Here is a 15,801-nt window from a genome sequence, read left to right on the forward strand (position 1 = left end):
CGTTACTGACTCATACATTCACTGGCAGGACACCGCGAAGTGCGCTAAGACCGAAGCTAATGGCGGAAGCTGCAACTGGCCCGCATGCGGCTGCGCCGAGCCACCAAAGAACAAGTAAAAGTTGCATCCGAAAGCTTGCTGCTATCGTCCTAAGGTATATTCTCATCCAGTCGGTCGTCGAGCTAAGCAGACCTGACGAATGTGCACTCGAAGGGGCGCAGAGGTTTTGATCTACATTGGGACACAGTGGCATATGTTGAGAATATATGCGATACATTCGAATCGCACTGTAATTGCGTCATGAAAGATGTATATCTGAAGAATGATATGGGACAACCGCTACATGAGCGAAATGGAACTTGAAGCGGCCAACAACATATCAAGAATGGGGGGTTGAGCGCTGAGCATGGACTGAACGTTGAACGTTGATGCATGATGAGCTGTACTTCGATGCCGGTGATTGCCTGCGGGGATGGACCTCTTAGAGACGTGAGCAGCATCAACGTCAACTAAATTGAATCATTATCAATAGTGAAGATACACTGTAGCATGCATGGCGTACGGGGTATGACGAGCTGTAGTTTAATTGTCAAGCACATATATTGCGGCCACCAAAAGATATAGCGTTTGTGATACAAGTGCCAAAGACGTATGGGATGGATTATTTGTATGAGATGGATGAGGGATGATGAATGTATGAGACGGTCTTACACCGGTTTTGTGCCCATATGTGAGCAAGAGGAAGTGAGTGCAAAACGTGGATGCAGTGAACCCTGGTTGGGCGCTAAACACGCTGGTATAACTTATGATGATGCTTGGCATGAGATGATCCCTGGTGCATCCACCCTGCTTCCGTACTGCCACAGCTGGCTCATGTAGGCCTCAGACCCAAACTTGTTCTACGACATGACTCTCGCTCGGCTCTAGTGTCTTCAGCGTCGTGTACGGTCTCAGGCGGTCACTGCCGCCCAGCAGCAGGCCAGTGTATCTGACAGTAATCTCAAATTTGGTTTGCTGGTGGTGGTGCCCCAGGAAATTAAGTGGAGCGAATGGCCCCAGGATGATGGGCCAGCGCCATCTGGTAGTTTAGCCAGTGTGAGCAGCGTTGAACTATCTACCCGGGACGATGAGTACGAAACTCTTGGCAAGTACGTATACCAAGACCAGTTGCCGTCGTGCTCCAATTCTGCTCCTTGGTATTTCTCTGGGCAGCATATCAATCTTGGAGGGCTGGCAGTTGGATACAATAATCCTGGAATACATATTGGATCTAGTTGAGGAGCATAGGTGAAAAACAAGAGTATAGCATTTTCACTCTTCTGAATGACTTTCCGTATCGAGTTGCCTGTGTCTTACCCTTGATAGATGTTGATGAACAGTTCTCCACTGCATTCATGATTGGCCCGAAGCGGCTGTGCACCGCAAAAGATGATACGCATAAATGAGCCGTGCTAGTTATTAATGGAGTCTCCATCCTACTCAGGATTTTTTGCCAAGAAGCTGCGAATTTTGGTCCAGGACGGTGAGTCAGTCATCTATACCAGTTCACTTCCTTATCCTGACTGATGTTGATTGGTAACAAGACATCTCTCCGAATGCATCATTGTCTCGAAATAGACGAAATTCTTGCGGTCATTGTTGACTACGCGTATGAAAGCCGACCCACGTACGATGCTGCAGAAGGAATCTCCGTGCAGCGAACACAACTACGAGGCTTCGATAAGGCTACAGTTCTGGCTCTTGCACTCACCTGCAGATCATTTACCGATGCCGCTCTCAATCGCCTCTGGCATTCTCAGAAGGGTATAGATCGGGTGCTCCGGACCCTGCCTGCGGACGCGTGGTCCGAAAAACGGGCTGATGTGGTACGCGTAGTCATCCTTGATTGTCCTACATGAACTGCAATACTGACGGTTGCATGACAGCACATTACGCGACCACTTTCCATTGCGGATTGGGGGCGCTTCGATTACTACGCGGGCAAGGTCCGAGTGCTTGAATTCCAATCGAGTCGTATTCACAATCGGCCACCAGAGAATTCTTACGAACCATCCCCAGTCCAAGGCTTTCATTATCTTTTCACTGGACGAAAAATACCGCTGCTATTTTCTCAACTGCGTCATTTCACATGGTCTGGTATAGGAAATACTGGTCTTGCCCCTCTTTTTGTCGGGCAACAACTCGAGTTATTAAACCTCACCCTCTCAGTACTTCAGCGAGCACATCAAGCCTACGTGTCTCCTCCAGATGATTTGAAATTCGCATTGGGTATTCTGCCAAGGCTACAATGTTTCTTTATCCACAATCAAATGATTCGGACGCCAGTGGAGCCCTGTTCGGCTTGGGACATTTTTGGCTCATGCAGCAACCTCCGTGTCGTCCGCGTCGACCTGAAACTTTCTACAAACGATCTTGTTCGCATAGCTCTCATGCCTTCACTAGTTGAATTTCACTTCGTCGCAAATTCCAACGATGACCTGGCTCCCCTCCTAATGATTCGAGACCAGCCTCTTTTCCCTTCCCTCCGCACCATTGCTCTAGGCCAGTCTCGCAACCGTTGTGGGGCAGATATTTCCTCGTGCGCTGCCTTACTCGAGAAAATGAATCCAGGTGTTTTACAAGACATCAGTCTTGAAGTCGTAGGCACGTCATCATCTGCTATGCGCAGCAAGCTCCTGTCGAGCTTGCGTATGCATCGCTCGACTTTGCGGAAGCTTCGTCTTGTTGGCTTACGAACCAATCCCGCTCCTATTCAGCTCCTCCGTGAACAAGACGTATTTGAAGATTCCGAACTGGCCCCTCTTCTCTCCTTCACCGGTCTCACCCATTTATGGCTCTCGTTCATCTGTCGATATGACCTGGGGGACTCGATAGTTCATCGAATGGCGGATAGCTGGCCTGCCCTACAAAGCCTGAAGATCGGGGTCACTCTTGGATGGGATCAGAGGTCGCGTGTGACGACCTACGGTCTTGCGAGACTCATCAAGACGTGTCCGCAAATGCGGGAGCTCGCCCTCCCGATAGATATCTCGCGGAATTGCCTGGATCCAGAGCGCGATGAGCTCCCGCAGAGCCACCACATTACGGCCATCGACCTCATGGATTCCGCAATTGTTACGGAGGATGAAGGTGCACTTGATACTACCGCGCGCTGCTTTGCGGCCCTACTTCCTGAACTCACATGCATCAAATCGACTCGGCCGCTCTGGCAGCTGCCACGGCTCAAGGGGCCTGATAGCAGCGACACGGCGCAGGCTTGCTGGACGGCAATCCGGAACAAGATTGTTATGCTGTGTCCTGATAGAGAGTACGTTGTTAGCAAGCATGATAATATGTGTCCCATTCCTCGTGGACTCGCGACATGCATGGTATCTAGACTGAGGTCATAAGATGGTAGATGAAGGGGCGTGGCTATACGAGGGCGGAAGATGGGGTCTAAAGCTGCAAATAAGTTATTACACCTTGATAGGGCGATCTGACAGGACGTTGGCCCTGCGTTAATATAATCTCACAACCATGGAACCAAGCGCGTTCCTCACAAAGGCAATGTGCGGAAAGGCGCGGACGAGTCGATTGATTCCTTACGGCCTTCTGTTGTTCGACAGTTTCTCAACAGTACCAGCTCACGTTCAGACGCATTGATCAAATTCAAATCATGGATTTGAGCGACTACGTAACACCATCAACGTCCCGTTCAGCCCTGATTAAGTGAATTCTCGACACAAACAAGATCTCCGCTTGACTTCCGCCTCGAGTGTCGCTGATATAGGATTTTTGTCAGATTCCTCTGGCCCATCGACGGCTAGCCATAAAGTTGACATACCTAGGGACCTCGTCAGTGCTACGAAATTGAACGTCTATTTGCTCTTGGGGGGCTCAGCACAGCCGCATGCGGGCCAGTTGCAGGAGCCACCGTTAGCCTCGGTCTTAGCGCACTTTGCTGTATCCTGTCACGAGTATGCGTGAGTGACGAGTGCTTGTAGTGATTCTGTCAAGGCGTGTACTCACAGACATTGTAGTTTGGATAGTTTGGATTGAGTGAGGAACTGAAGACCGCAAGGTCCTCCTTATATACCAGATAGGTAGGAAGCACCATAATTTGGACGTATAACACACGGCTCTATTGGTCGAGCTCGTAGCAAATCAAAACGTACGGAGATGCAAGTGCATTTCGTTCGACGTAGGAATTACAGATTTCTTCTTGCTAATTGGCTACTTGAATCGGACGAAGTGGTCTCCATCTGGTTCTCTATGATTCATTAATCAATGCTTTCCGAACTTCACCATCTATCTTCAAGACCGGCGCATACGCCCGAGGCCCGTGCTTTATATTTTCTTGCGCTCTGAATGCCAATATCCAATGCGAATAGTCGTGCTCATTTCTGTGGCCGTGCAGGTGCCCTCGCGATCGATATGCGAGCACCTAACTGCAGTCAAAATGGGCGGCAAGGAAAGCCGGCTGTGCACAGATCTAGACGTTCCCAAGTCACTAATACTTGGCTTGATCACGGACGTAGTTATCTAGCGGAGGGCAAAGGACTCCGGGTGTTGAATCTGTTCTCCGGCAGGATATGGTGGATAGCGGTCTTGGTATACGGGGTCTGATGGATAAGGAACAACGGAACGATGAATACACATTTTGTCCGGCTCAAGCGGCCAATTGACGAAGAGCTGTCTGTCAGATCCGCATCGAAGGAGCTGCACTTACATTCCGCATGTCGTGATTCGTGGTACGTCCAACCAATAGAGCCGTGCGCGTTATACCTGCATGCGTCCTTGGTGGGCTCTCCCTGTACATCTGGGGGATATAAGAGAACGACCTGTCCATGGGCCAATCTTCAGCTACTCACCACACTCCAAGCTACTCAAATCACAATGTCTGTGAGTACACACACCGGGATATGTACAGTGGTCTTGAGAATTTGTCACTCATACATATTCATGGCAGGACACCGCGAAGTGCGCTAAGACCGAGGCTAACGGCGGCTCCTGCAACTGGCCCGCATGCGGCTGTGCTGAGCCTCCCAAGAGCAAGTAAACAGACATTCGCACATTGCTGTTGTCATCCCTAGGTATGCTCGTGGCGTTTTACGGGTCAGACAAATCTGATGAGTTATACTAGTGACACATACTGGAGACGTAGGCTGGGAGTCACATTGGCATCAGGATGGCCGTCTTGGGCCAGTATAAGATGTATACTTGTCTAAGGGGTGTTAGCAGCTGCTAAGATGTAATGTAAAATGTCTGCATTTTCACCTGTCTAAACCAGTACACCATGAGACTCGGCTCTCGATAGGGCGCGGAGTGATCACGACAAGTCTTTCGCAGCCACAGGCTCAAAGCAGAACTAGAGTCGGATCCATTAACCCGCATGTCATTTTTGATCGCCTCAGTACTCATGGGTTGCAATGGTGTGCACGAAGCTGGGATGGCTGTGTTGAGGTAAAGTGCGTATGTATGAACAGGAAGACACGATTGAATTCGACGAGCACGAGAAAATCGGATGAGGATGTGGTAATACAGGTTTCTATGAAGCAGATGAGTGGACGACATGCACGAGAAGGAAGGGATGAATGCAAAATGCAAAGCGAAATACGCAAAGACAATGAGGACGTGAGAGGGGGGTGGCCAGAGGATTGACATAACGATAACTTGCACTTGCACGGTGCACGGTGGTCACCGGCCCGCCTCCTGTTGTGTGAGGGCTGCGGCGCTACGCCGCCGGAACTTCTGGGTCAAATCGCGCGCCTTGTCCATCCATCCCGCGCGCTCGCTCCGGTCGACTATACTCATCTTTGAGCGCTGTGGACGCAGGGCACCTGGTGTGTGGGCGTGGGCGAACGAGACGCTAGTGGCAGAGTACACCTCCTCAGCCTCCGTCTCGACAGTAGCCTCTTCAACGGAAACACCGATGACGAAGCTACTAGTCAGAACGTCGCGCGACCGTGTGCGACTGCGAGACAGCTTGCGGGAGAACGCCTTGGAGAGCGACTGCTTGCCGGCGATCGTAGCCATTTGTACGACCTGCTCTTCCTCGATCGTATGGTCGTGTTGCGGCAAATCACCATCGGTCGCGGACGCGAGCGAGTCCGCGCTGCCATGCTAGACAAGGGCATTCAGCGAAAGGAACTGCAAATGACAATCAAAGAAGCACGTATGCTCGCCACAACTCCTAGAGATTGCCATCAACGATGTACTGTCCACCAAGGATGGACAAAACGCATACAGTCGGTCAGACTCTCAATCTATAGTATGCGCATATAATGCACCATAAGCCTGCGATTCAGCCATTGCAAACTATGGTGTGATCCGAGAGGTCCGACTGGACGCGTTTTCTTTTCCAAAGAGACATTAACCAATGGTCGTGACATTGGTCCGACGTATACTTCAACGCCATGCTTCAACTCCAAGTAGTATATGCATATATGGAAAACATATTTGCATTGAGGGCGAGCAAACACGTACCACATTGGAATCCGCCTGATAGAACGTCGGTTTTCGGGTGACATATGAAGCCACAGAGGAAAGAGTGTCATTTGGCTTGTTCTCGATGGTGTTCTCCACTCCCTGTTGGATGATTGTAAAGATGGGTGACAGTAAAGTACAGCAGAGCACATACCTGACCAAAACGAGAGACTGACACGCTACCGCGTCGCCTGTCTCTGACCACCGTCGTAGTCATTGGCGACGCGACATTCGACTGCTGAGCCTCGACTTCGGCACGTTCATGCGCCCGTCGCTCGCTCTCCTCTTCTACGCGCAGGAAAATCTGCGACGACAGAGGCGAGCTGGTCAGTTGCGCCACGGCACAACGCGACAATCAACTTGCCTGCTCGATTCTCTCAGTCCTCTCACAAGCCATGGTGGGTCGCTATGGGTTGAGAGCGAAAGTACTTGTGCTCCAGACTGGAAGACCGACGGGAGGAAGAGGGGGAGAGGTTGTGGGTCGACGTGCGAAAGGGGGGGGTAGAAATATGAAGTGACATGATGAGAAGATGGAATCTCGTGCCCGCCTGTGGGCGCGCTGGGAGTGGCTGGAGCTTTGCCGCGCCGCCCCTGTCTCGCTCGTCAGAAGCTTCCGCTCGAAAGCACCCTCCATCTGGAAACAACCGACTCCGCAAAAATAGTCTCCTGGCGTCCAGCCCCGCGTTCGATCCCCGGTCAGAACATCCTCATTCTCGCCTTGGCCGTCCGCGACGTGTCTATCGCCATCTCCCTCCCTCCTCCGCCCCACCAGTCTCGACGTGCCACGACGTCGCTTCCCGCCTTCTTCGATAGCCGTCGTCTTCGCGAAATTTTGGCATTGGCATTACGATGTCGCTCCAATACCTCCCGCACGTTCTCTATTCTCTCGCCCTAACATCCATCAGCATGCACCTCCTCCGGCAGCGCAAGGATGCCGAGGCCGAGCGTGCACAGCTCGCCGCCCAGATCTCCATTCTCGACAGCACTGCGCACAAGATGCGCGCCGGCGAGATCATCCCCGAGCGTGAGCTCAACCGCCTCCTCAAGCTCGCCCAGAGTCAGCGACAGCTGGTCGAGGAGGCGGAGCCAGTGCAAACGGATCCCATCGGGTGGAGAGAGGTGCTCCTCGGGCGGAAGGCATCCGAGGTGGAAAGCGCAAAAGCCGCAGAGTGGGACCGAAGAGAGCTTGAGAGCGGTCAGTTGCACCGTTGGCTGCACCGTCTCCTTGACACCGCTGACCTTGCTATGATGGTTTCAGTACAGAAAGAGGTGCAGGCTTCCTCCTGATCCATCTTAGTATCGCCACTTCGCCGCTGTAAGACAGAGCGCTGTCTGGGATGCTTTTCTTGAAGGAGACTGTATCGTCGAATAGACCTCCGAGTCCTTACCCCGAGATACAGATGACGTCAATGTTGAGTTTCAGACGCATATAGCTACTAGATCATCCATGAGGTTTCACAATGTGCCGATGTGAAATAAATCCAAGTGAGTGTCATATACCTCTGCAGGAATCTGAGTTCTGATGTTGGAAATTTACGGTCGGGTTTGACATTGTAGTATACAACTTGTGCGGCTTGTCAGGATTACGTACAATAATGCAACTGTGAGCAATCCAGTGTACCAACTAGTAACGCTGCCTGTATGCGCGCCCCTTCGTTGCAATTGCACTGCTGCTCTCATCGATCACCTGACTCAGCTCTCGGGCTTTCGACACTCCCTACCACCACCCTTCCGCCACCTGAGAAGATGGGACCCATCGAGCTCCGCTACGGTGTTTCCACACAAGCCAGTAGCCGTTTCTGGCGGACCATTCCCTGGCTCTGTATTCAAACCGACATATCCAGGCGCCGAGGAACGCTCTGAAGGCAGCTCTAGACACATCTAGGATTGCTGAGTTCTTCTGTTCTATCGAGCTCCGATGCGTTGTCTGTATTCGTCATCTGTACACTGTTCCTGTGGAGTACAGGTAGGTTCTCCGCGGGTAATTTGACACCGCTGATGCCGCGAAATGCAGTATCGAACACCACTGAACAGTCGAATATATCAAAACATGCCATACATTCTCATGCCACTCTCACGTCCGTCATATGACAGGGCATGTGTGAACCACTGTTTTGGCGCACAATCACCGTCTCAATGGCCACAGAAGCTATGTAGCGGTGGACGAAACAGTAAAATACACCACGCTCTTTGATACAGAGTGGGACCTGGGTGCGCTCTTTCTCCTGACCGTTCAACCATGTCAATGGTTCTGCTCGGGGCCGACAAGTATAGTATAACACCGAAAGTGTGTATTCTTCTCGCCGGCACCAATCTTCTCGTCTATGTAGCACACAAAGCTGACGTGCAAGGTCAGTGCTAACCGTCAGTATGCGTGACACGTATTATTTTTGACATTTGACACACTTAACGGATCTAGGTTTCGTGTGGCACCAGATCACGAACTTTGGACGACAAAGAAGAAACCTATGATTACATTATGGCATTATGCGTTTTACCTCGCATGGTCCAGCCCATTCGGCTGTCAACTTTGCCTTGTTTTCAGGTGAGCGTTGAAAGCCGTTTTTATGCGCATTATTCCTGGACGTTGCGCCTCTAGAATATGACGCAGACATCCCGTTTGGTGTCTACACAAATAGAAGCGCAAGGTGGACTGGTGAGATGGAATATTGACTGTCTAAACTTGGATGACCTCTGCGCTTTACTTCCTTTCTGTGACCCATTTGTACAAACAAAGCGAGTACGCACCAGCTGCACAGAGAACTCAGATGTTATGACTGTATCATAACATCTCTGATCCTTTGCCGATATCCTCCTACTGTGATGTCCGATCGATACTACACATGAGATTATGTTGGTTTACATGGTGCACAGTGGGTATTCAACAAAGCTGATACAAAACACATCTGAGTGGTGCGTACGGAAACAAGAGAGCCAGACTAGAAAACAGCACGAGAAACGGTACACAAACACAAAACGCGAGCACCAGTACAAGTACAAGTACAGATTTACGAGATTAATAGTCCTACAGTTGCTTCGGTTTCGGTATCATCATCAAAGTCCCAAGCTTCGATATTGGGGTCAACATTGCTGTCTTTGTTGTTGTCTTGCGTCTCCTCATCGCCGCTGGCCACTGCTGTTTCTGTCTGTGCATCATACCCAGCGACAGTATCCTCTAGTGCTCCTTCCTCGCTCTGTACTGGCTCCGTATCGCCAACCGGGACCAAGACTGGGGAACCCCCTGCGGGCGGCGCATCAACGCTGACCCAGGATTCATTACTGCCCACCGAACTGGAACTCTTCCATCCACTGCCCGTATTTTCTCCTGTGCCGGCCTGCGTCTCCGAGTCGTGCGTCTCTGTCGCCATCCCGGTCTGCTGCTCTTCGTTCTCACCGGCTCCAGCGGGCTGCTGTCCGTCCGACACGGCGGTACCGGTTGCTCCTGCTGCGCTCCCGGCGGTACCTTCTACGCCGGCATGCGCATCAGCACGAGGGTCGGCTAGCTCTGCCTCGCTGGCTCGTGTGCCCGAGCCATCAGCCTCGTTCTGGCACGTAGCCTCGGTCCCATCGGGCGCTGCCTCGCCTCCCGCTCCGACGCGCGCATCGGCTGGGGTAGACGCGCCGCGCGTATTGTTCTCCGCCGCTGCTATGTTGCTTTTGCCGTCGGCACTGGGCTGCTCGCTCTCCTCAGAGGCAACTCCCGCCGTCTGCGCTGCATCACCGCTCTCCGTGACATGGCCATCCACCAAGGCATTGGTATTGGTCTCTACATTGGTACTGGCATCACCGTCTGGCGACATACTCGTCTCGTGCGTCTCAGTTCCAGCATCGGCACCAAGCGCATCGTCAACAGGATTTGCGATATCGACTGTAGGAGTGTTCAATGCGCCTGTACTGATACTACGTGCCGGCGTTTGCGATCCACTACTATCTCCCATTCCTCTTGGGTTTGTTTTTCCCTCCAGTGGGAGTCTCTGGTCGCGTCTCCCCTGTCTTTCCATCGCCCTCTCCTTTTCCAACCTCTCCTTCGCCTGTCTTGCCGCCTTCTCCCTCGCCCGCTTTTGTTTTGACGTTTCCTTTGGGACTGTTGGCTGCATCGGCATTGGCGCCAGGTGCTGGTCCTCCGGTTGGAGGCCCATTTCTAGCTGCGGTGCTGGCGGTTGCTGCTGCGGTATCGAGCCTGTCGATCTTGTTACTATTGGCGTTCTTATTAGCGGTACCGTTCGCTCCTCCGGAGTCCTTGACCTTGTCGTCTTTGGGCTTTGCCCCTGTTGGTCCTGATGGTGCGGGGCCTGTTCCTGCGTTGTAAATATGGACTTCAGTGGGGTTCTCAACGAAAGACGAGTAGACATTGACTCGGATTGACCTGGAGACTTAGCAGACGCCACCGCCGCATCCTTTTGCTTCTCTGTATCAGCAGCCGAGGCTGAAGCCGACACCGAAGCGGGCGGAGCAGCGGGAGTGGTGGCAGACGCAGGCGGGGGTGCAGTGGCCGAGAGTTCGGGCCCAAGGACCGCGTTAACAGCAGTCTCAGACGAGACCACCGACGCAGCAGCGAAGCTGAGCCGTCTAGGCGATATCGCGAGCTCATGAGAAGCCGGAATCTTGCCACTCTTTGAAGGACTGGTGAAAGGAGATGCGTTGGTGACGTCTGCCCGGGGGGTTAAGGAAGGGGAAGGAGGGCCACCTCTGAGGCCAAAAACCTCCTTGATAACATTGTGCATGTCTTCATCCTCGACCGTGACCGGTCCAGGACTGATCAGTCCACTTCCCTCTGGCTTCCCTCGTGCCATCTCACGAGCTCTCGCAATGAGAAGGACAGTCTCGAGGCCAAGGTGACGACCCTCCTGTAGGGACAACGGCTCTGGTCGTACGGTCATAGCAATGTACGAAGGAATCAACAATCGCTTGTCGAGCTCGTACGCCTGGTAGAGCTCAATTTTCCGCACAGCGGGAATCACAAACTTCTCCAGCTCACGACAGCAGAGCTTCTTGACCTCAGCAAATCGCCAGTCAAAGGCTAGCTTGAGGATAGTGGACCAGTCATCTACAGTTGCGTCGTATATTGAATATTTTCTGCGAACCAAGTTATGATAAGAGCCACGTGCCGCAGCGATATCACTTACGGATTGTAGAACACCCAAAGAAATCGCGCAAAGTCCTCGGCTTGGACGTCGTCGAGCGTGAAGGGACTCGCATCCGAAGCACCCTTTGGACCCTGGCCAGGAGGTGCAGCCGCCGAGAATTTTTCACGAAACCATGCCGACTCTCGTTCAAAGAAGTAACGATGTACACGAAACAACTGGTTCTCCACCTGGATCGTCGTGATGAGCAGACGACAGCGAACCAGGGACGTCGCACGATACGCACCAGGAAGTGAGCGTCCCCGCCGTTCAGATAGTATTGAGGATGACGCTTAACCTTTTCAAGAAGAGTATCTACAGAATGATGATAACTGTGGGCCATGGCGAGGAGGGGGAGGAAATGAAGTCGTGATCGTGAAAGGGCTGCGCCAAGGTTTTAGAGGGTGGAAGTCCGCCCTCTTTACCGTCGGACATTTGCTTACACGTGTTGTCCTCATGGTGGGATCCAAGAAGATGCAATTGAGCAAAACAGCGACACGTTGCGGGTCTGGAGACCGGCACTCTGCGATTATTACGTACACAATAGGGGTGTTATTTGGCCAACAGACAGGTTTGTTTGTCGTCAATCCGAGCGGGGTCAACAGTGCTAGTCGTATACTCGCGGCTCTTCGTAGTGGACTGTAGCTCTGACATACATTGACCACATCGGACTTGACAAATGTGTCAAGACATCGGCATGCATAATTTTCGATCTGCGAGCGTGAGGCATTGGCGCTGCTCAATTAGGCTGGTTGACATGTCGAAGCTAGCTTCGTGGTGATTTCGAAGGCTGCGGTAAGTATCTCTATCAGACAAGTGGGCTAGGGCTTACTGCGTTCACATTACTCGTGAAGAGTCCCGCAGACATTAGGTTATTTCCTCGGTGAGCCGAGATTCCGATATCAAGATAAGTACCGTCAGTCCGGCACCGCAATGTAACAAGAGTTTCTACTCTACTGCACGCCCAGCGTTTGCAAACTGGTATTGACTGGACGTACCCATCTCACACTACTCTCGCAGCAACATCTCCCTCCAGTGCCTACCCCTTGAATGTCCAGGGTAGAGATGGGACCTCACATTCTTCAGTCCCCAAACTGAAGCCGCTCGACAGTTCAAAATTGGTACCAGGCCAGACATTCCACATGTCATTGTACGTACATGGTCAAATGTCAAATCTGGGAGACGCTACTTTCTCAGCTACTCCGTTTGACACCTGGCTATCGTGCATCGAGCCGGCTAGAGTTTCACTTCAAGTTTTCTAGCTAGTAATAGCTATAGTTTAGCCAACTCGTCTCTCGAACTTGCATATGACCTCCGAAAAATATCTCTTCATGATTACGTCATCCACATTGCTGTCGTGCTGGAACCGAATCTCAAATTGATCCGTGATACCGCTAATTCGCCTGCAGGCTGGTGGAGTCTACATTCAAAGCACTCACTCTGTGTACCCGGGATCAATGTGGAAGTTCGAATGCTGTGTGACGAACCAGTGTCCTCGACGGGGAACGCAAGCAGTTACACTGCTTCAAAGCGATGTGCACAGCTGTGAACAGTTCTACAAAACCTGCAAAATCATCATCAATCAGGATCCGCCGTTTTCAACCCGCTCATGCGTTAGTCTAGTCGCCAGTTCACTGCCACGGAAGCGCCTATCTATCGCGGTATCCGACAAGTATCCGAAAGTTGGTGCTATTCACTCACCGCCCAACCAAGTTTATAAAGTGGAAACCACTTCCAATCTATTTTCTCTCAAGATCCTATGGCTACCCCTGAGCAGACAACGGAAAAAGACCACGAAATTCCCGAGTCGTCTCGCTCGCGTATCGCACGCTATGATGAATAGTGGGTACATTGTCGGTTTTGTGCATCACATTGTCACTCAATGCCGACTCTTGAATTGGAAGCTTTGATCAGTGAGTTGATCAATGATTCAAGTCGCTACTAGGTTGACGTTTTTCGACTTGATATTCTAGACGAACGTTTTCCACCGTTTACAGGAAGACGAACAAACCAACAAGGAAGCTCAATCATAAGAGACCAGTTCTCATCGTTCGACGAATTATTGATGCTAAAGGGCAACATGTATCGACGGAAATTGATATCAAGAGTCCACTATTATGTGAAGTATTAATCTCCATCCACAAAGATGTTGATGGGCTAGAACTCATGCGAAGCGAGCCAACGGTAAGTCTTTACATCTCTGTCTAGCTGTTGGGACAATATCACTCATAATGTAGTGTGACCCTCACTTGCTTTTCTTTTCCTATGAAGGCCTCATGGACAGGCTACAACAGGAGAAGGAAAAGGATGTCCGAGACGAGGTCCTCATCTCGGATATTAACGTTGCTCTGCAGTACATATACGAAGATCATGCAGGCAACTTCGCAGATCTCAAGAGTTTGGTAGACGATCAATCCATTACGTTCGATCTCCTTTGGGCACTCTTCCGTTCGAATACACCTCTCTACAACTACCACCAATATACAGAGCAACATCGGATCTTGAAAGCACAGAACTACATGATACGACAACGAGAAGACCGCTCTGTCTATGCTGATGTCATTTGCGATGTCATCGTGGACGATGGGAACACATTTGGGATCGCGCAGGAGCATATCGAGATAGACGCATTCAGAGGTTCAAGGAAGATCTATGAGCTACCGGTATTTCCGCTCAAGTATTTTCGCGATAGCACTGCCCTTCGTGAGCGTGCTATTCGGCGAGGTCGCAAATTTGCTTGCATGCAGAAACATACATACGGCGAGATATCTGGCCCGGCGCTGCGTGAGATCACCACCCCGCAGGACAAGATCCAATTCCAGAAATTCAACGTATGTCTTACCTCGATTTCATGTTATAGCTCATGTATCCGACCCTGAACAGACATATGGACGAGTCATGATCGACCCTGCCGGATTCCGCGTTTTCCAACCAAACTGCACATTCAATCTCACTGTATATAGGCGAGTTAGCCGAGAGGAGCTCACCGACGAACAGCTCATGATCTGTACTCCAATTGTACTCGGATTTTGTTTTGGGGTAAAGGAGTGGGGTGAGATACAGCTCCAACCTCTTTTGCTTCCACTGATGATTAATTATCGTGTGTGAGTTCAGGTGGCTTTGCATTGGACCGCGTCCAAGACATTGTATGGTCTGATGAATCGTTCAAGTCGCTTGTCCTTGGCCCTAAGCAGAAGGACTTAATCCATGCACTCGTAAAGCAGCATGAATCCCGTGCTTCACAATTCGATGATGTTGTTCAGGGCAAGGGCAAGGGACTCGTAGGTCTACTAGCGGGTTCGCCTGGGTGTGGAAAAACACTTACTGCCGAAGCGGTTGCAGAGGTACGATAATTACTGCCCCCTCCTACGCAGCCCTCATCTCCGCCTTTTGCCAGATCACAAGACGCCCCTTGTACTGCATCTCTGCCGGTGAGCTAGGCACGGATGCAGAGTCTGTTGACAAGGCGCTTATTCAGATACTGGAGCTCGCACATACATGGAAGGCCGTCCTGCTTCTCGACGAAGCAGATGTGTTCCTTTATAAAAGGAGCAGCGGCGATGTCGTGCGGAATGCACTTGTGTCAATATTCTTACGACAGCTGGAATATTATCAGGGGATCCTGTTCCTCACAACTAACATGATCTCTCAGTGCGATCAAGCGTTCGAAAGTACGTCTTGGAAGTACCAAAAAGTGGATTGTACTGATTCCGTGTATCAGGCCGAATACATTTCACTGTGCACTACCCTCAGCTCAACGAAGCCTCGCGCAGGGAAATCTGGCGCATCTTCATAACCAAGACCTCAGGTGCCGGCAGGATTAGTGATGCGGAAATAGACGAGCTTGCAAAACAAACGATGAATGGACGTCAGGTAAATCTATGATTATCGCATATGAATATGTCTCATGCAGCATGGTATTGGACAGATCAAGAATGCCATTAGCACCGCACAGTCTATCGCGCTCGATCAGAATGCGCCCCTCTCTGTGGAGCACATACATACAGTGCTTGAAGTTGCGAGAGACTGGACCAAGGCAAGAGAAGAGACGAGCATGACCGAGGACGTTGGAACCTTGATATAATACCTTTCTCTAGCAGAGTCACATATGTTATTCCTTGTGTGTGCGTGCGGCAGGAAAATACACGTCGTGATGAACATCAAATAGACCCAGCTGAGTTTAATGCCAAAGCTTCATCACCGTAATTTTGCC

At 51.2% G+C, this 15,801-nt stretch overlaps 5 protein-coding genes across 5 annotated transcripts; 3 read left to right on the forward strand and 2 right to left on the reverse strand.

The window, feature by feature from the left end:
* Positions 1–1,595: 1,595 nt before the first annotated feature.
* Positions 1,596–3,389, forward strand: FIBRA_05100 (uncharacterized protein; the record flags this gene model as incomplete). Its single annotated transcript, XM_012326878.1, has 2 exons — positions 1,596–1,865; positions 1,926–3,389. 2 exons carry the CDS (start codon positions 1,596–1,598, stop codon positions 3,387–3,389), a joined length of 1,734 nt encoding a protein of 577 aa, XP_012182268.1.
* Positions 3,390–5,676: 2,287 nt separating this feature from the next.
* Positions 5,677–6,986, reverse strand: FIBRA_05101 (uncharacterized protein; the record flags this gene model as incomplete). The annotated part of the gene is made up of 4 exons (XM_012326879.1): positions 5,677–6,102; positions 6,466–6,567; positions 6,620–6,788; positions 6,856–6,986. 4 exons carry the CDS (start codon positions 6,984–6,986, stop codon positions 5,677–5,679), a joined length of 828 nt encoding a protein of 275 aa, XP_012182269.1.
* Positions 6,987–7,314: 328 nt separating this feature from the next.
* On the forward strand, positions 7,315–7,752 carry FIBRA_05102 (uncharacterized protein; the record flags this gene model as incomplete). The annotated part of the gene is made up of 2 exons (XM_012326880.1): positions 7,315–7,660; positions 7,724–7,752. 2 exons carry the CDS (start codon positions 7,315–7,317, stop codon positions 7,750–7,752), a joined length of 375 nt encoding a protein of 124 aa, XP_012182270.1.
* Positions 7,753–9,473: 1,721 nt separating this feature from the next.
* FIBRA_05103 (uncharacterized protein) lies at positions 9,474–11,931 on the reverse strand (the record flags this gene model as incomplete). The annotated part of the gene is made up of 3 exons (XM_012326881.1): positions 9,474–11,541; positions 11,592–11,779; positions 11,836–11,931. 3 exons carry the CDS (start codon positions 11,929–11,931, stop codon positions 9,474–9,476), a joined length of 2,352 nt encoding a protein of 783 aa, XP_012182271.1.
* A 1,416-nt stretch (positions 11,932–13,347) lies between these two features.
* On the forward strand, positions 13,348–15,672 carry FIBRA_05104 (uncharacterized protein; the record flags this gene model as incomplete). Its single annotated transcript, XM_012326882.1, has 9 exons — positions 13,348–13,430; positions 13,493–13,501; positions 13,562–13,772; positions 13,826–14,419; positions 14,472–14,640; positions 14,703–14,932; positions 14,986–15,259; positions 15,310–15,461; positions 15,517–15,672. The coding sequence occupies 9 exons, from the start codon at positions 13,348–13,350 to the stop codon at positions 15,670–15,672; spliced, it is 1,878 nt and encodes a 625-aa protein (XP_012182272.1).
* Positions 15,673–15,801: the final 129 nt, after the last annotated feature.

Source organism: Fibroporia radiculosa (assembly GCF_000313525.1).
Source record: "Fibroporia radiculosa TFFH 294 genomic supercontigs, scaffold3773, whole genome shotgun sequence".
Classification (NCBI taxonomy): Eukaryota; Fungi; Basidiomycota; class Agaricomycetes; order Polyporales; family Fibroporiaceae; genus Fibroporia; species Fibroporia radiculosa.